Raw genomic sequence first — 18,932 nt, 5'->3', positions numbered from 1 at the left:
CAGGAGACAGTGTCCAGCTGCAAAGGTATTGGCAGGAGAACAAGTAACTCTATACTACCCCCTCCACTCCCAGCACCGGCCTTTTTATGGGCGGGGACAATGCCATCCCCTGCCCCAAACTATGCCCATCCATGGACTCCAGCTTATGCTGCTGGGCCCAATCCTGTGGGAGGGTGGGAGGGTGCGGTGATGCCATTGGGCCCTATCCTGTGCTGCCCCATTTTTGCATCCTCGCCCACTCTGCACCGTGGGCAGCTGCCCCTCTGGCCCCAGTTATGGCCCTGTGCTGCCCCTCTCCTGCTAATACAGCTGGCAGAAGTTCTGCTCCAGCTGTGGTGCTCCTCCCCCATTAATATAGGTGGCAGAGATGCTGCTCCATATATGAAACCGCTCCCCATTAATGCATCTATGCAATGGTTCTTTTCCAGATGTGCTTCTTTCACAGCGTTAATACAGCTGGCAGAGCTACTGCTGCTGCAGATGTTGGAACGCCTCCCCATTAAGGCCATCCGTGCAATGGCGCTTTTCCAGATGTGATACCCCGCCCCCTGTTAAACGCAGCGAGCAGAGGATGTGCTCCAGGTGCGAAGGCCTCTGCTGTCTTGCCATTGGCTGAGACATAGCAACCGCTGGTTTCCATTGGCCGAAAGCCGGTGCGGGAGCGGAGGTGATTGGACAAGCCGTGCCGGGCGTACCCGCCCGCTCCCCCCGCCTGTCTGGCCGGCGCCTTGAAGCAGGCGAGTGCGTGCGCCTGGCCCTAGCTAGTGTGGATGCCCGGGGCGCGAGCGCTCGCACTGGGCGGTTCCCGCGGCCTTGGAGCCCCGCTGCCCAGGCCGCAGCCCGAAGCCGACACGCTGCCTCAGGCCGGGCCCCGGGAGCAGGCGGCGGCGGAGGGGACAGACCGGGCCATGGCGAGCGGCGGGGCCGAGTGCGCCCGGCTCCAGGCGAACGGGGCCGGCACGGAGCTGGAGGCCGAGGCCGTCTACGCGCAGGAGGAGTCCGAGTGCAGCAGCCGGCGCTGGGGAGCCCAGCACGTCGGGGCCCGGGAGCTGGCGGAGCTCTACTCCCCAGGTGCGCCGGGGGACCGGGCGGGGGCTCTGCCCCGCTGAGCGGGGGGCGCGGTGGGGTGGGGGAGCGGGGGGCTCTGCTCCGGGAGTGGGTGGGGGAATGGGGGGCTCTGCTCCGGGGGCATAAGGGGAACTGGGGGTGCGGGGAGTGGAGAATGGGGGGCTCTGCTCTGGGGGCAAAGGGGAACTGGGGGTGCGGGGAGTGGAGAATGGGGGGGCTCTGCTCTGGGGGCATAAGGGGAACTGGGGGGGTGCGGGAAGTGGAGAATGGGGGGGCTCTGCTCTGGGGGCATAAGGGGAACTGGGGGTGCGGGGAGTGGAGAATGGGGGGCTCTGCTCTGGGGGCATAAGGGGAACTGGGGGGGTGCGGGAAGTGGAGAATGGGGGGGCTCTGCTCTGGGGGTTATAGAAGTGGAGGGGGGGGCTCTACATGGGGGGGGAGACAGTCCTGTTTTTCTCTAAGTGATGCCCAGGCAGGGAAACACGCTCTTTCCTCTCCTCCTCTTTTCTCCCCTCCCCCCGTGACTAAGATACAACTTCAAGCCCCCTCCCCTAGGCCAGGCAGATGTTGGAGGGAGCAGCCTGAGTTGTTCCTGCACCCCCAGAGTTGAGTGGGGTTTCTTTTCCCCCTTGGATCAAGCAGGTAACTAGGTATGAACCCTTCCTTCCTTGGGCTAGGGCATAAGCTCTCAGGCTGGTAGCTTTCGTTTGAAGGGACTTGTCCAACGGGTCTAACTTCTCAATTTGAGACCTGAAGAGAGAGCCCCATGGCCTTGATGCCTGTGTAGCCAGAGAGGGAATTTTGCTTGAAGTGAATCCCATGGGGATGGGCTGTGGGAGGAGTGCTGGGCCTGGCCTGGACCCTCATGGTCTCTTGTGAAGCAGTTGATGATTTGAGCTGAACTTAACATGTCAGGGCTGAGGAGTGTGTCTGAGTGGATGGTGGTGCTGAAACCAAGCTGCTACCTGTCAGTTTTCTTGTAATTCACACCACAGGCAGGGAAGTATGCTCCATAGGGGGCATGGCCATGTGGGGCACAACTGGTCAAGTCAAACCATAGGCTAGGGCATTTGGACCAGGAAAAGTCCAGTGATGGAGGTCTGTAATGGTTGTGGAATGGACAGTTGGGTGTGTGGGGCAGTAAGTGCAGTAGCCTGGGACCCATGATGGGAGAAGAACAGATGCTTGGGTAGAGAGGCGGTCTGAGAAAGGTGCAGTGACAGCAACAAGGCCCTTGGAGGAGACCAAGAGGGAGATGGGCAAGAAGGGAAGTTATTAGGAAGCTCAGTAATGAACAGGGTTTGGGAAGAAAAAGCGAGTGGAAGGGAGGCAACAGAAGACTGCAGAGTCAGGGTGAAGCTGGGAACCTGAGAGATCCACCTTTCAAAGCTAAGTGAGCTTTAAGCAATTTCCTGACTGCCTGGAAAGGCAAAATGCCGCCTTCCTTGCCTCTAGACAGCAAGGCCTGTGCATGCCAAGAGAGGCATAAGGCTGCAGCATGCGGCAAATCAGCTACCTAGCTTAGTTGTCTCTCTCAGGCCTGCAGAGGGAAAAGGCTGACAGGAGAGAGCTTTTTATTCTTCAGACTACAAACACAACCCCCACCTCTACCCTTCGAGATCTGGACATGGAAGTTACTGTGAACTTCCCATATCAGTGTCATCCTTCTTGGGAACACAAACAGCAATGTCCCACACTTGGTGTCTGTGTACAGTGTGATGTGTATCTTGTGAAGATATCTGGAATGAACTCCATCTGAAGCAGGACTGCAATAATATACACTTAATACGAAGCACTCCATGGTTTTTCTGTACTCTTTGGATGAATTTTAATTGTTTGAATTTATTATTTTTATCAGTAATACCCAGCACTTGCATATCAGTTTTCAAAAAGAGATTGCAAAGCGCTTAGAAAAGATACTTGGCTGTATCCCTATTTTACAGATGGGGAAAGTGAGGTGTGGAGAAGCTAAATGACTTGCTCTCTAGGCCAAGTAGTTGAGTCAGACAGACTGGAATCCAGGTCCCCTGACTCCAACCCAGTGTTCCAGCCCCTAGAGCATGCAGCCTTCCCTGTTGCTTAGTACGATAAACTGTTTCCCTTCCCGCACCCCAGTCTTGCAGTTCAAGTTTTGTGTCCAGGCAAGGCAATATTAACAGAAATATTCATGGCATTGGCATGTACTAGTGATACCGTGCTCTGAGATTGGGGCAGGGTCGTTAATTTTTTTCATACGCATTATCAAACTGCTGCGTGTCATTTTTTTAGCTCTAACCGTTAATGTGCAATCATGCAGTGGAAATAGCTGCAGAAACTCATCCTAATATCCCTTTCTATGAGTGGAAAAATGTATTCTTTCTTTGGAATGAAGGGTAGAGAGTAATTTTTGATGCCTTTGTCATTTCCAACAGATTCCTCCTAAGCTGAGAGCTTAAATCTTCAGAAAGAGGAAAAATACATATTTCAGCACTCAGTGAAACTGTGTCTACTATTGCTGTTTCCAGCAAAACAGCCATAAACAGCAGTTCAGCTAAAACAGCTTAGCTCATAGATTTGAGGTGATTAGGAAAAATAAACAGCATACGGGCAGAACATGAATATCAGTGAATGCATTTAAGTTTCTTAGCTTTTCAGTTTTCTGGATTGTTTATTTCAAGTGACATACCCACTTGAACTTGTTTCTCTATGTTGGTCACACCACAGCTGTGCTGAAATATCAGGTATGTAATATTTGTCAGACCATTAATCCAAGTATGCTAACCTAACCCCAGCAGTGACTGCCTAGACTTCAAAGGAAGGTGGCCAATAATTTGCCTTGCTGACTTTGTCATGGTTTATAGCAGAAGAACTTCTTCCTTGCTCTCTCTAGTGGTCTGTTTACTCTCTGAAGTATTAGACTACTACCTTTACCTTCAGCTACAGATAAAAATTAGGGAGCAGTGCATATTGTGGATTTTGTAGGGAGTTTTATACCAGTAACTCACTAATGCTAGTAGGAATTAAATGTGCAAACCCTTTATGCACTGATGGGAACACACTGCAAGTTCCGTAAGTAAACATATTCTGATACTTTGGAGGTCCAAAAATGAAGCTAGAGTAATGAATTTGTGGGGAAATGACAGATAGTTCCTAGGTACATCGAGAATGTCTACATGGAGAAACGTACTGGCGTAACTATACTGCTATAACTTCACAAGTAGACATTTTCATTGTGGAATAAGCGTGCCTTTTTCCATTTCAGCTCATGCCACTTTGGCTTATTTCCATTATCCTTTTTTAAAATGATATTTTGTATTTTGTTGATCCTCTCTGTTTGGCAACTGTTAAAGTTCAAATGTTCCATAAATATCAGATAATTAGTGCTGACTTGCTCTCTGGTCAATCAGTTGCAATTCTGGCCAAGATTGGGGGCCATATTCCTGGTTTCAGATGTCAGTATGAAGAAAGTGGTCTTAGTATCCCTAATACGCAGAGTTCCAGGGCTCTAGTCACACACCTTGGGACATGTGAAGAAGTGCCTTGGTCTTTCCCACATTGTCAACTAATTGCTCCTTGTGGACCTCTCAAGTTAACTCTTCTAATCAGGGTGCTGCTTCTCCTTGCGGAATGTGGGTGTTAATTAACTTTAATTTTGGGTACCTTGGAGGCCTTTTTAGAGCAGTCTTTCATATTGTTACTCTCTGCCTCTTTGAAAACCTGTTCTTTTTGGTGTTCCTTTAATCACTTTTGCTCTTCTTACAAAGTCATCTGCTATCCCAGGATCTATCTATAAAATTTAGATACGTCCATCCTTCTGAGAACAAAATTCTGCAGTGGAGAGATTAGGACATGTTTACCTTTTAAGATTCTTATTCCTGTCCAATTCTATTTCTGACTTATTAAAGCAATGCTTTCTGGGCATGCCATATTACTCAGCATACTGGAGAATAACAGAATGCCCTGCTCATCACACCAGACTCTTGATCACCATGATTTTCTTTTGTTCCTCCCTATACAGCTCAGCAAGTTTTTCACTAACGCTTGGAAATAGGTATTCAACATAAGTTGCCAATGATTGTTTTCTACACTACAAAAAGTATCCCATACTGATGGTTGATTTCTGCAACAGGAACATTTGAACTGGTGTCGAACATGATTTACCTGTAAAAGTAGTGGCTAACTATGTTCAGCACCTTTTCAGGAAAGAGTTAACTTCTGATAACTTGTACTTGACAATGCTTACAGTTAAACTGTGTTCAGCACCAGATCAGCTCTGTTGCTGCTGCTATCTGTTGTCAGCAATGAGAGTTGCTAGAACAGATGAGATCTAAGAAGGGGGAGTGATTGGGACTTCTCACATCTGATAGAATATTCATGACCAGTAACTACATCAACTGTTACTCTACTGGCCACTTTAAAAGATTGTAAATTCATTTTTTAATTTTGTCTAAGGAAGCAAAGGCATGTCAGATAGTGTCTCACTGTCCTATCTCTTGATTAGACAGTAGTGGATGCTATCCATCTCTGCCTGCAAATCAGAACCTTCCTAGAGTGTAATTCTATCCTGAAACACATGCTTCCTCTATGTAAAAGTAAGGAGTGAGCGCATTAGTTGAAATGTGAAGAACTGTAGCAAGATTCAGCTGAAATGACCGATTCTTAACACTGTACCTTCTTGTGTCTTCTCAAGTATCTCAGAGTATCTTGTCATAGCTATATGCTCTGTTATTTCACAGTACAGTAGAACCTCAGAGTTATGAAAAACTTGAATGGAGGTTGTTCATAACTGACATGTTTGTACTCTGAACAAAATAATATGGTTGTTCTGTCAAAAGTTTACAACTGAACATTGACTTAATACAACTTTGAAACTTTACTATGTATAAGAAAAATATTGCTTTCCCTTTATTTTTTTTAGTAGTTTGTACTGTTTTTTCTGTCTCTGCTGCTGCTTGATTGCGTACTTCCAGCTCCAAATGAGGTGTGTTGTTGACGAGTGTTTGTAACTCTGAGGTTCTACTGTATATGAAGTTCTGCATGTGACTGGGAGTCAAGACTCCTGGGCTCTATTCCCAGGTCTGTCACAAACCTGCCCTGGTTAAGCAATTTAACCTGTCTGTGCCTCTGGTTAACACTCTGAGGCCTGGTCTACACTACGCGTTTAAACCAATTTTAGCAGCGTTAAACCGATTTAACGCTGTACCTGTCCACACTACGAGGCCCTTTATATCGATATAAAGGGCTCTTTAAATCGGTTTCTGTACTCCTCCCCAACGAGAGGAGTAGCGCTAAAATTGGTATTACCATATCGGATTAGGGTTAGTGTGGCCGCAAATCGACGGTATTGGCCTCCGGGCGGTATCCCACAGTGCACCGCTGTGACCACTCTGGACAGCAATCTCAGCTCGGATGCAGTGGCCAGGTAAACAGGAAAAGCCTCGTGAAATTTTGATTTTCATTTCCTGTTTGCCCAGTGTGGAGCTCTGATCAGCACGGGTGGCGATGCAGTCCCAAATCCAAAAAGAGCTCCAGCATGGACCGTACAGGAGATACTGGATCTGACCACCATATGGGGAGACAAATCTGTTCTATCAGAGCTCCGTTACAGAAAACAAAATGCCAAAGCCTTTGAAAAAAAAAAATCTACAGGCTACACAGTGCTGTGTGACAAGCGTAATGGGAAGCCAGAGACTCAAATGGATGCTCATGGAGGGAGGGAGGGGGTACTGAGGACTCCAGCTATCCCACAGTCCACAGCAGTCTCCAAAAAGTATTTGCATTCTTGGCTGAGCTCCCAATGCCTGTATGTTCAAACACATTGTCCGGCGTGGTTCAGGGAATAGATTGTCAATTTACTCCCCCCCGCCCCCCCACATGAAAGAAAAGGGAAAGAAATCGTTTCTTGACTTCTTTCAATGTCACCCTGTGTCTACTGAATGCTGCTGGTAGATGTGATGCTGCAGCAGTGCAGAGCAGTATCTGCTCCTCTCCCCTCCGTGGTGGCAGACGGTGCAGTAGGACTGGTAACCGTCCTTCGTATGAACCCGTGAGTGCTCCTGGCTGGCTTCAGGTGAGGCTGGCTGGGGGCGCCTGGGTGAAAATAGGAAAGACTCCCAGTAGATGGTACAGAACGGCTGGTAACCGTCTTCATCATAGCAACTGGGGGCTGAGCTTCAATCAGCCCCCTCCCTTTCATGTGAAAAGAAAAGATTGTGCACTGCCTGGACTATCATAGCAGTGGGATGCTGGGCTCCTCTCCTTCGCACCGCTTAATGTCCTGCCTGGACTGTCATAGCACCGGGAGGCTGCCTCCCCCTCATTTTATCTCACTAACAAGTCACTGTTCCTTATTCCTGCTTTCTTTATAACTTTATGACACAAATGGGGGGGACACTGCCACGGTAGCCCAGGAAGGTTGGGGGAGGAGGGAAGCAACGGCTGGGGTTGTTGCAGGGGCACCCCCCGTGAATGGCATGTAGCTCATCATTTCTGCGGGATCTGACACAGAGCAGCTGTGCTCTCTGATACACTGATTCTCTAGTACATTTGCCCCGTATTCTAGGCAGGACTGACTGTATTTTTAGAAACCATAAAGGAGGGATTGACTTGGAGAGTCGTTCCCAGTTTTGCTTTTGTGCCCCCGGCCAATCTCAGCCAGGGGCACCCATGATAGCAGCAGACAGCACAGAAGGACAGATAACCGTCATCTCATTGCCAAATTACCCTGGCAGCAGACGGTACAGAACGACCAGTAACCATCTCTGCTATCGTGCAAAAGCAAATGAATGCTGCTGTGTAGCTCTGGAGTATCGCCTCTGTCCGCGGCATCCAGTACACATATGGTGACTGACTGTAAACAAAACAAACAAACAAAAAAAAGCTGAACGGGCTCCATGGTTGCTGTGCTGTGGCGTCTGCCAGGGCAATCCAGGGAAAAAGGGCGCGAAATGATTGTCTGCTGTTGCTTTCCTGGAGAAAGGAATAACAGACAACATTTACCCAGAACCACCTGCTACAATGATTTTTGGCCCATCAGCCACTGGGCTCTCAACCCAGAATTCTAAGGGGCGGGGGAGACTGCAGGGACTATGGGATAGCTAGGGAATAGCTACCCACAGTGCAACGCTCTGGAAATCGACGCTAGCCTCAGACCATGGACGTACACCGCCGAATTAATGTGCTTAGTGTGGCCGCGTGCACTTGACTTTATAGAATCTGATTTATAAAACCGGTTAATGTAAAATTGGAATAATCCCGTAGTATAGATGTACCCTGAGAATTATCATGCCTCACAGGCATTCCCTGTGGAGGGGGAAAGGTGTTCTTAATTTGAGATGGCTAATTTGAGGTAAACTGCCTAATCTTACCTAGGATTTTATCATTTTCGCACAAGTTAGCAGGCTCAATTATAGGCTGTCAGGGAGGCTAGTCTTTAATATTACTTGCTAACTTGTGTGCAAACAATAAACACCCTTGTTTTAACTAACTCAAGTTAAGAGTTTTTTTCCTAGTAAAGATAAGGCTATGAAGGTTTTCGGGGTGGGGGTGTTAATGCCTCAAGAGCTTTGAGAGCCACATATAAAGATGCTGTGAAAGCAGCTCTGATGAGGCACAGGAATACCAGAGAACACATTTTCCTGTTCATTCAGGTACTTGTTTGAAAACGAAACATAAAAAACAGTTTCTGTTAAGTTCCCTAATATGATGGAAGCTTTTCATGACCAGTTCTAAAATAGCCTCTGTACATGGATATGGGGGACAAAGGGTACTTCAGTCACTATGTCTGAGACTCATAAGACTGAAAGGTAAGAAGCCTGCTGAAGGAAAATCAGCACTTTGTGGCTGAACTTCGCTCCTGCTTACAATAGTGAAAATATGCCATTTGCAATGAAGTGGTGTGCTGCTTCCTGTTGCTGCATAGAAAAGGTTTGGCAGCTACAAAAGCAAGATCAAAGCTGCTGAAGGGCTTGACAGTGAACACTGCAAGAAGGAAACTGAAAACTATGAGGAAAAGCAGCAGAGTCCTGTGGCACCTTATAGACTAACAGACGTTTTGGAGCATGAGCTTTCATGAGTGAATACCCACTTCATCAGATGCATGTAGTGGAAATTTCCAGGGGCAGGTATATATATGCAGGCAAGCTAGAGATAATGAGGTAGTTCAGTCAGGGAGGATGAGGCCCTGTTCTAGCAGTTGAGGTGTGAAAACCAAGGGAGGAAAAACTGGTTCTGTAATTGGCAAGCCATTCACAGTCTTTGTTTAATCCTGAGCTGATGGTGTCAAATTTGCAGATGAACTGAAGCTCAGCAGTTTCTCTTTGAAGTCTGGTCCTGAAGTTGTTTTGCTGCAGGATGGCCACCTTAAGGTCTGCTATAGTGTGGCCAGAGAGGTTGAAGTGTTCTCCTACAGGTTTTTGTATATTGCCATTCCTAATATCTGATTTGTGTCCGTTTATCCTTTTCCGTAGCGACTGTCCAGTTTGGCCGATGTACATAGCAGAGGGGCATTGCTGGCATACGATGGCGTATATTACATTGGTGGACGAGCAGGTGAATGAACCGGTGATGGCGTGGCTGATCTGGTTAGGTCCTGTGATGGTGTCACTGGTGTAGATATGTGGGCAGAGTTGGCATCGAGGTTTTGTTGCATGGATTGGTTCCTGAGCTAGAGTTACTATGGTGCGGTGTGCAGTTACTGGTGAGAATATGTTTCAGGTTGGCAGGTTGCCTGTGGGCGAGGACTGGCCTGCCACCCAAGACCTATGAAAGTGTGGGATCATTGTCCAGGATGGGTTGTAGGTCCCTGATGATGCGTTGGAGAGGTTTTAGCTGGGGACTGTATGTGATGGCCAGTGGAGTCCTGTTGGTTTCTTTCTTGGGTTTGTCTTGCAGTAGGAGGCTTCTGGGTACACGTCTGGCTCTGTTGATCTGTTTCCTTATTTCCTCGTATGGGTATTGTAGTTTTGAGAATGCTTGGTGAAGATTTTGTAGGTGTTGGTCTCTGTCTGAGGGGTTAGAGCAGATGCGGTTGTACCTCAGTGCTTGGCTGTAGACAATGGATCGTGTGATGTGCCCGGGATGGAAGCTGGAGGCATGAAGGTAGGCATAGCGATCGGTAGGTTTTCGGTATAGGGTGGTGGTGATGTGACCATCACTTATTTGCACCGTGGTGTCTAGGAAGTGGACCTCCCGTGTAGATTGGTCCAGGCTGAGGCTGATGGTGGGGTGGAAGCTGTTGAAATCATGGTGGAATTTTTCCAGAGACTCCTTCCCATGGGTCCAGATGATGAAGACGTCATCAATGTAGCGTAGGTAGAGAAGGGGCGTGAGTGGACGAGAGCTGAGGAAGCGTTGTTCCAGGTTGGCCATAAAAATATTGGCATATTGTGGGGCCATGCAGGTGCCCATAGCTGTGCCACTGATCTGGAGGTATATATTGTCATCAAATTTGAAATAGTTGTGTGTGAGGATAAAGGCACAGAGCTCAGCAGCCAGTTGTGCTGTAGCATCATCAGGGATACTGTTCCTGACAGCTTGTATTCCATCTGTGTGTGGGATGTTCGTGCAGAGAGCCTCTACATCCATGGTGGCTAGGATTGTGTTTTCTGGAAGGTCGCCAATGCACTGTAGTTTCCTCAGGAAATCAGTGGGGTCACGGAGATAGCTGGGAGTGCTAGTGGCATAGGGTCTGAGTAGAGAGTCCACATATCCAGACAGCCCTTCAGTGAGAGTGCCAATGCCCGAGATGATGGAGCATCCAGGATTTCCGGGTTTGTGGATCTTGGGTAGTAGATAGAATAACCCTGGTCGGGGCTCTAAGGGTATGTTGATTTGTTCCGGTGTTAGTGTAGGGAGTGTCCTGAGTAGATGTTGCAGTTTCTTAGTGTATTCCTCAGTGGGATCTGAGGGAAGTGGCCTGTAGAATTTGGTATTAGAGAGTTGACTGGCAGCCTCCTTTTGGTAGTCAGACCTGTTCATGATGACAACAGCACCTCCTTTATCAGCCTCTTTGATGATAATGTCTGGGTGGTTTCTGAGGCTGTGGATGGCATTGCGTTCTGCATGACTTAGGTCATGAGGCAAGCGATGTTGTTTTTCCACAATTTCTGCCTGTGCACGTCGGCGGAAGCATTCAATGTAGAGGTGCAGACTGTCATTTCGACCCTCAGGAGGAGTCCATGTGGAGTTCTTCTTCTTGTGCTGTTGGTGGGAGGGTACCTGTGTATCAGTGCGCAGTTCAGTGTTGTCCTGAAAGTATTCTTTGAGTCGGAGACGGCGGAAGTAGGCTTCCAGATCGCCGCAGAACTGTATCATGTTGGTGGGAGTGGCAGGGCAGAAAGAGAGTCCCCGAGATAGGACAGACTTTTCTTCTGGGCTGAGTGTGTAGTTGGATAGATTGACGATATTGCTGGGTGGGTTGGGGGTACCATGGTTGTGGCCCCATGAGGCAGGCAGGAGTTTAGACAGCTTGCAGTCCTTTTTCCTTTGTAGAGAGGTGAAGTGAGTAATGTAGATCTCCTGTCTTATTTTAGTGAAGTCCGTTTGTATGGAAGTTTGGTTATTAATGAGTCTCCAGGTTGGGGAGCTCTTTTTTTTGACAACCTCTTTTTTGACCACCTCATCCATCAACCTCATGAAGAAACTTGCACAAATACAGACAGATATCATCTTCCTTTCCAAATGCAAATGGATGGACATCATACCAAATAGACTAAAGGTAAAAAATCCACTGCTATCTACATACTACACAGACCACAGTGAGAGATTATGCCATACTCTATCAAAGAAACTGAGGAACCATCTGATCAGCATCCTATACAGCAAACAGCAAAACATCAAAAAAGAGCGCTCCAACCTGGAGACTCATTAATAACCAAACTTCCATACAAACGGACTTCACTAAAATAAGACAGGAGATCTACATTACTCACTTCACCTCTCTACAAAGGAAAAAGGACTGCAAGCTGTCTAAACTCCTACCTGCCTCATGGGGCCACAACCATGGTACCCCCAACCCACCCAGCAATATCGTCAATCTATCCAACTACACACTCAGCCCAGAAGAAAAGTCTGTCCTATCTCGGGGACTCTCTTTCTGCCCTGCCACTCCCACCAACATGATACAGTTCTGCGGCGATCTGGAAGCCTACTTCCGCCGTCTCCGACTCAAAGAATACTTTCAGGACAACACTGAACTGCGCACTGATACACAGGTACCCTCCCACCAACAGCACAAGAAGAAGAACTCCACATGGACTCCTCCTGAGGGTCGAAATGACAGTCTGCACCTCTACATTGAATGCTTCCGCCGACGTGCACAGGCAGAAATTGTGGAAAAACAACATCGCTTGCCTCATGACCTAAGTCATGCAGAACGCAATGCCATCCACAGCCTCAGAAACCACCCAGACATTATCATCAAAGAGGCTGATAAAGGAGGTGCTGTTGTCATCATGAACAGGTCTGACTACCAAAAGGAGGCTGCCAGTCAACTCTCTAATACCAAATTCTACAGGCCACTTCCCTCAGATCCCACTGAGGAATACACTAAGAAACTGCAACATCTACTCAGGACACTCCCTACACTAACACCGGAACAAATCAACATACCCTTAGAGCCCCGACCAGGGTTATTCTATCTACTACCCAAGATCCACAAACCCGGAAATCCTGGATGCTCCATCATCTCGGGCATTGGCACTCTCACTGAAGGGCTGTCTGGATATGTGGACTCTCTACTCAGACCCTATGCCACTAGCACTCCCAGCTATCTCCGTGACCCCACTGATTTCCTGAGGAAACTACAGTGCATTGGCGACCTTCCAGAAAACACAATCCTAGCCACCATGGATGTAGAGGCTCTCTGCACGAACATCCCACACACAGATGGAATACAAGCTGTCAGGAACAGTATCCCTGATGATGCTACAGCACAACTGGCTGCTGAGCTCTGTGCCTTTATCCTCACACACAACTATTTCAAATTTGATGACAATATATACCTCCAGATCAGTGGCACAGCTATGGGCACCTGCATGGCCCCACAATATGCCAATATTTTTATGGCCAACCTGGAACAACGCTTCCTCAGCTCTCGTCCACTCACGCCCCTTCTCTACCTACGCTACATTGATGACGTCTTCATCATCTGGACCCATGGGAAGGAGTCTCTGGAAAAATTCCACCATGATTTCAACAGCTTCCACCCCACCATCAGCCTCAGCCTGGACCAATCTACACGGGAGGTCCACTTCCTAGACACCACGGTGCAAATAAGTGATGGTCACATCACCACCACCCTATACCGAAAACCTACCGATCGCTATGCCTACCTTCATGCCTCCAGCTTCCATCCCGGGCACATCACACGATCCATTGTCTACAGCCAAGCACTGAGGTACAACCGCATCTGCTCTAACCCCTCAGACAGAGACCAACACCTACAAAATCTTCACCAAGCATTCTCAAAACTACAATACCCATACGAGGAAATAAGGAAACAGATCAACAGAGCCAGACGTGTACCCAGAAGCCTCCTACTGCAAGACAAACCCAAGAAAGAAACCAACAGGACTCCACTGGCCATCACATACAGTCCCCAGCTAAAACCTCTCCAACGCATCATCAGGGACCTACAACCCATCCTGGACAATGATCCCACACTTTCATAGGTCTTGGGTGGCAGGCCAGTCCTCGCCCACAGGCAACCTGCCAACCTGAAACATATTCTCACCAGTAACTGCACACCGCACCATAGTAACTCTAGCTCAGGAACCAATCCATGCAACAAACCTCGATGCCAACTCTGCCCACATATCTACACCAGCGACACCATCACAGGACCTAACCAGATCAGCCACGCCATCACCGGTTCATTCACCTGCTCGTCCACCAATGTAATATACGCCATCGTATGCCAGCAATGCCCCTCTGCTATGTACATCGGCCAAACTGGACAGTCGCTACGGAAAAGGATAAACGGACACAAATCAGATATTAGGAATGGCAATATACAAAAACCTGTAGGAGAACACTTCAACCTCCCTGGCCACACTATAGCAGACCTTAAGGTGGCCATCCTGCAGCAAAACAACTTCAGGACCAGACTTCAAAGAGAAACTGCTGAGCTTCAGTTCATCTGCAAATTTGACACCATCAGCTCAGGATTAAACAAAGACTGTGAATGGCTTGCCAATTACAGAACCAGTTTTTCCTCCCTTGGTTTTCACACCTCAACTGCTAGAACAGGGCCTCATCCTCCCTGACTGAACTACCTCATTATCTCTAGCTTGCCTGCATATATATATACCTGCCCCTGGAAATTTCCACTACATGCATCTGATGAAGTGGGTATTCACTCATGAAAGCTCATACTCCAAAACGTCTGTTAGTCTATAAGATGCCACAGGACTCTCTGCTGCTTTTACAGATCCAGACTAACACGGCTGCCCCTCTGATACTATGAGGAAAGATGTTTTTTTCTGTCCTTGGTGGGTTTTCTAATACTATTTAATTAAATAATGGTGCATAGCGGAGGAGTGTCTCTGACATGAGACAAAGTATGCTGTTCCCACCACTAAGTAAGTTTCTGCCTCATCTTTTCTAAACAACGTGAAAGAGGAGAAACTAAGCAAATCATACAGGCAATAGATTACTATAGTACCCTGGCTTTTAATACGAAGTGTTTCAAATATCACTATTAATGTGCCCTCTTTTGTTCAACAGGGAAAAGACTGCAAGAATGGATCAGTGTCATCTTATGCTTCTGTCTGATCTCTTTCAACTTCTACAGTCTTCTTTCCTACTTGAGCCTGGACCATACTCTCTCAGTTATTGTTGGGATATGTAAGTAGAAGCTATTCACAAGATAGTAATTGAATTGTAATAACATAAGTGTTCATCTTTCCCTGGTCACTGAAATGCATTTTGTGAAGCTGGAAGTATGTGCATGATCATAAGCATTTGTTCAGATGCTTGCCTCCTAATTTGAGGAGATAGGTAATGGAGTATCTGCAACTAAATATTCAGTGTAGGGCGCCATTTCAAATTGAAGTTCATCACTACTCTAGCTATTTCAACCATTTCTGTGCCCTTGTCTCAGATAAAATGGTTTTGCCTTGTAGAATAATGCTCACCTCTGTATCTGCTTTTCATCAGTGGACCTCAAAGAATTTTATAAAGGTCAGAAGGATCACTAATTGTTCTGATATTTTTCCCTGTTTTTTAATTTCTTTGAAACAATTACATGATAATTGTTCAAGAGATAAATAACTGAGTTACAAAATTATTATGGATATTTATCCATTAAATAAATGCTTGCTATAGAAAGTCTTTAGCATTGCACCATAACGGTGAGTACAAAGAAAGATCTTGGTTCTGAATTGTCAGACACCTGTAAAATTTGGGCTTTTGAAGAATATATGCTCTTCTTTAGTGTCTCTGATTATATTACACATGTGGAAATAAAGATGTCATGAGTATCAGAATCTGAGACCTGGCCTTCACCATCAAAATGTTAACTCTATCATTTAACTGAGGTAGCAGAAAAGACCTGCAATCTCCTTGTGAGTAATCTATAAAGAAGTGACTTTTGATCAGTTACTAGTCTGTTGAACTGGAAACCCATAAATGCAAATTGGAAAGATAAATAAACAGATCAGATTGCCTGGCAAAATCTGGTCTGTTTACTTTATCTTCCCAATTTGCATTTATGGGTGTCCAGATTGCCAGAGGCAGTCTAGTCCTTTTGCCTCACTCTGGTGGTACAAAGGGGTTGAAAGCTGACTGGATTGCTTGAGCAGAGAGGTGCTTCTGCTTAAGGGAATGAATAGTAGGCTCCTACTCTGTGGCCTTGTCCCTGCAGTGAAATGAGGGAAAGTGTTGGGAGGGGGAGGCTTGTGGCTGAAAGCATTGTTGCATCCTGATATTAGCAGGAATGTAGGGTTCTTTGGCTGCTCTGAATTGTACAAGAGCTGATGAAGAGCCAGCCTGAGAATCGGGGAGCCAAATTTGTTCCTCCTTTGGGGCACCCCTCCCACAGGCAGCACTGCAGAGAATCTGGCCTGATCACTTTCTGTACCTATTGTGGACTAGTTTGGGAATTTCTGGGGAAAATTTGTGTTTGGAAATACTACTTGCCTTTTTTCCTAGACTTTCTTCATTCACATTGTATCACATGATGTTACACCAGTGACAGTGATGCGTATCCACCTTACTAAACTGCTCTGAGATCTACTTGCAAAACTTGTACACTTTGTTTTATTTTCTATTACAATCATCAATACAATTTTACTGATTAAATTGTGGCAAGATTCAGAGGGGAAAAGGGAATTATGGAAAAACCCACTATTAAGTGGGAGTCCTCAAATTGGAAAAAAAAGAACTATCAAATAAGTTATTAAGAATGGTAGGGAAAGCGAATACAGTATGGAAGGCTGTAAAATTGTGTTCTTATCAACACAGGTTATATGCTGTGCTGCTTCAGTATCTCTTTCCGGGGTTTGTAGCATACAGGATTTATGAATCTGAATAGCAGTTATTTTTAATATCTGAGGTGTTGGAAGCTGTTGGTAGTGAACTCCTGCTATAGTAATTCTGCCTATTGTGAATGAGAAAAAGAAATCAAGTATTTCAATCTCATAATCTTGTTTATGGCAACCCTCAATTTATAGGGACCAAGTCAATCCCAAATTATACCATATTAACCCCATAGATAGAATGTATGTTGTGTGGATTTAATAGAACACAAAACTGAGTGGAAAGTGGTTCTGGTATATTAATAGAATTGGGTTCCATGTAACAGGTTGCACTCTTAACAACTTGAAATGCTTCCCAATGTACAGAGGGCAAAAAGCATCCCCAGGTGCCAAATATATCTGCTTTGAAGAGTCAGCATTTTAGTGGAATGACATTGCTTCAAAAGAACGCCACTGTGATTCCGTGTTGCATGGAGACTGTAATGGGAATTGGCAGAGAGAGGATTAGAGAGAGCATGCTAGCTTGGCATAGTGCTTGGCTTAGATTGTTAGCATCATGCTTTGTTGAGAAACCAGTATTTAACCTACAGTTTGTCAGATAGTTGGAACATACGAACGTCCCTAAAATGCTAACTTTCTGCCTCCTCTAGTGTATGTGACTTTTGTACCATGTAGTAAGGATGAATGGGAAGGAAAAACAAACATGGGTTTTACAGTAAGTGCTTTATTAATTTAATAGTAAAAAGTATATTTGCAGATGAATACCCTAAACCAGGGGTTCTCAAACTGGGGGTTGGGACCCCTCGGGGGTCGTGAGGTCATTACATTGAGGAGTCACGAGCTGTCAACCTCCACGCCAAATCCTGCTTGCCTCCAGCATTTATAATGGTGTTAAATATATTAAGTGTGTTTAATTTATTAGGGGGTTCACACTCAGAGGCTTGCTATGTGAAAGGGATTGCCAGTAAAAAAAAAAGTTTGAGACCCATTGACCTAAACTCTTCTCAGCGGCTGTGCTTTCTGATTATGCTTGTTCTCTGAGAAGGAGCCTTGAATAAATGTAATGTGAGCTGTATGTTTCACATTGTTCCTGTGGGTGGCGGACAGGAATCTAAATCCCTGTTCAGTGTGAGCAGTGTTAGGGCTTGTCTACATCAGAAAGTTGCAGCGCTGGTGAGGGAGTTACAGCGCTGCAACTTAGGAGGTGTACACATCTGCAGGGCACCACCAGCGCTGCAACTCCCTGTTTGCAGCGCTGGCCGTACTCCCGTTTTGTCTCGGGTGTAGAGGATCCAGCGCTGGTGATCCAGCGCTGGTAATCAAGTATAGACACTTACCAGCGCTTTTCTTGACCTCCGTGGAATAAGCAGGTATCCCAGCATACCTGAGGAAGCCTCTGGTAATCAAGCTGGTCTCCTTCCCCGGTTTGCTCTCGCGTTCCCCGAACCCCGAGCAAGCAGGTCTCCTTCCCTGCGGTTTGCAGGGGGGTTCCGGGAACGCGAGAGCAAACCGCGGCGAAGCTGGTCTCCTTCCCCGGTTTGCTCTCGCGTTCCCCGAACCCCCGAGCAAGCAGGTCTCCTTCCCTGCGGTTTGCAGGGGGGTTCCGGGAACGCGAGAGCAAACCGCGGCGAAGCTGGTCTCCTTTCCCGGTTTGCTCTCGCGTTCCCCGAACCCCCGAGCAAGCAGGTCTCCTTCCCTGCGGTTTGCTGGGTGGTTCGGCGAACGCGAGAGCAAACCGGGAAAGGAGACCAGCTTCGCCGCGGTTTGCTCTCGCGTTCCCCGAACCACCCTGCAAACCGCAGGGAAGGAGACCTGCTTGTTCGGGGAACGCGAGAGCAAACCGCGGCGAAGCTGGTCTCCTTTCCCGGTTTGCTCTCGCGTTCGCCGAACCACCCTGCAAACCGCAGGGAAGGAGACCTGCTTGCTCGGGGGTTCGGGGAACGAGAGAGCAAACCGGGAAAGGAGACCAGCTTCCCCGTGGTTTGCTCTCGCGTTCCCCGAACCTCCCTTGAAGCCGCCCAACAGCGCTGCAGTGTGGCCACATCTAACACCACTTGCAGCGCTGGTTGCTGTAAGTGTGGCCACTCTGCAGCGCTGGCCCTATACAGCTGTACTAATACAGCTGTAACAACCAGCGCTGCAAAATTTTAGATGTAGACATGGCCTTACTTATTACAGGATACCAAGCAAGTACGACAGTGACGGCTATTGGATATCGCTTGCCTGAGCTTGCTCCTTGAACCTGAGCAGTAAAACTGCTTGGCCAGTTCTCAGTGGCTCTTAAACTTGTGTTTTGCTCATTTCGGGGTGTGGTGTGTGTGGTTTTCTCCCCCCCCCCCCCTTCACTATGAATTATTCCACCTGATTTACTTGAATTTTAGAATGTTGTCCCCTCTTCCCTTCTGTTTC

The 18,932-nt window shown here is 47.1% G+C and overlaps 1 protein-coding gene across 1 annotated transcript in view; it reads left to right on the top strand.

Annotated features, from left to right (window-relative positions):
• The first annotated feature begins 770 nt into the window (after positions 1-770).
• Positions 771-18,932, top strand: part of PEDS1 (plasmanylethanolamine desaturase 1) — a 41,057-nt gene continuing 22,895 nt past the window's right edge. The window contains exons 1-2 of the mRNA XM_050918145.1: positions 771-1,071; positions 14,773-14,892. Of these exons, the coding sequence (XP_050774102.1) occupies positions 771-1,071; positions 14,773-14,892 (421 nt within the window). The remainder of the gene's footprint in view (positions 1,072-14,772; positions 14,893-18,932) is intronic.

Source organism: Gopherus flavomarginatus, chromosome 11 (genome assembly GCF_025201925.1).
Source record: "Gopherus flavomarginatus isolate rGopFla2 chromosome 11, rGopFla2.mat.asm, whole genome shotgun sequence".
Classification (NCBI taxonomy): Eukaryota; Metazoa; Chordata; order Testudines; family Testudinidae; genus Gopherus; species Gopherus flavomarginatus.
The sequence above is the reverse complement of the archived record's forward strand: the minus strand, read 5'-3'. Positions and strand labels throughout refer to the sequence as shown.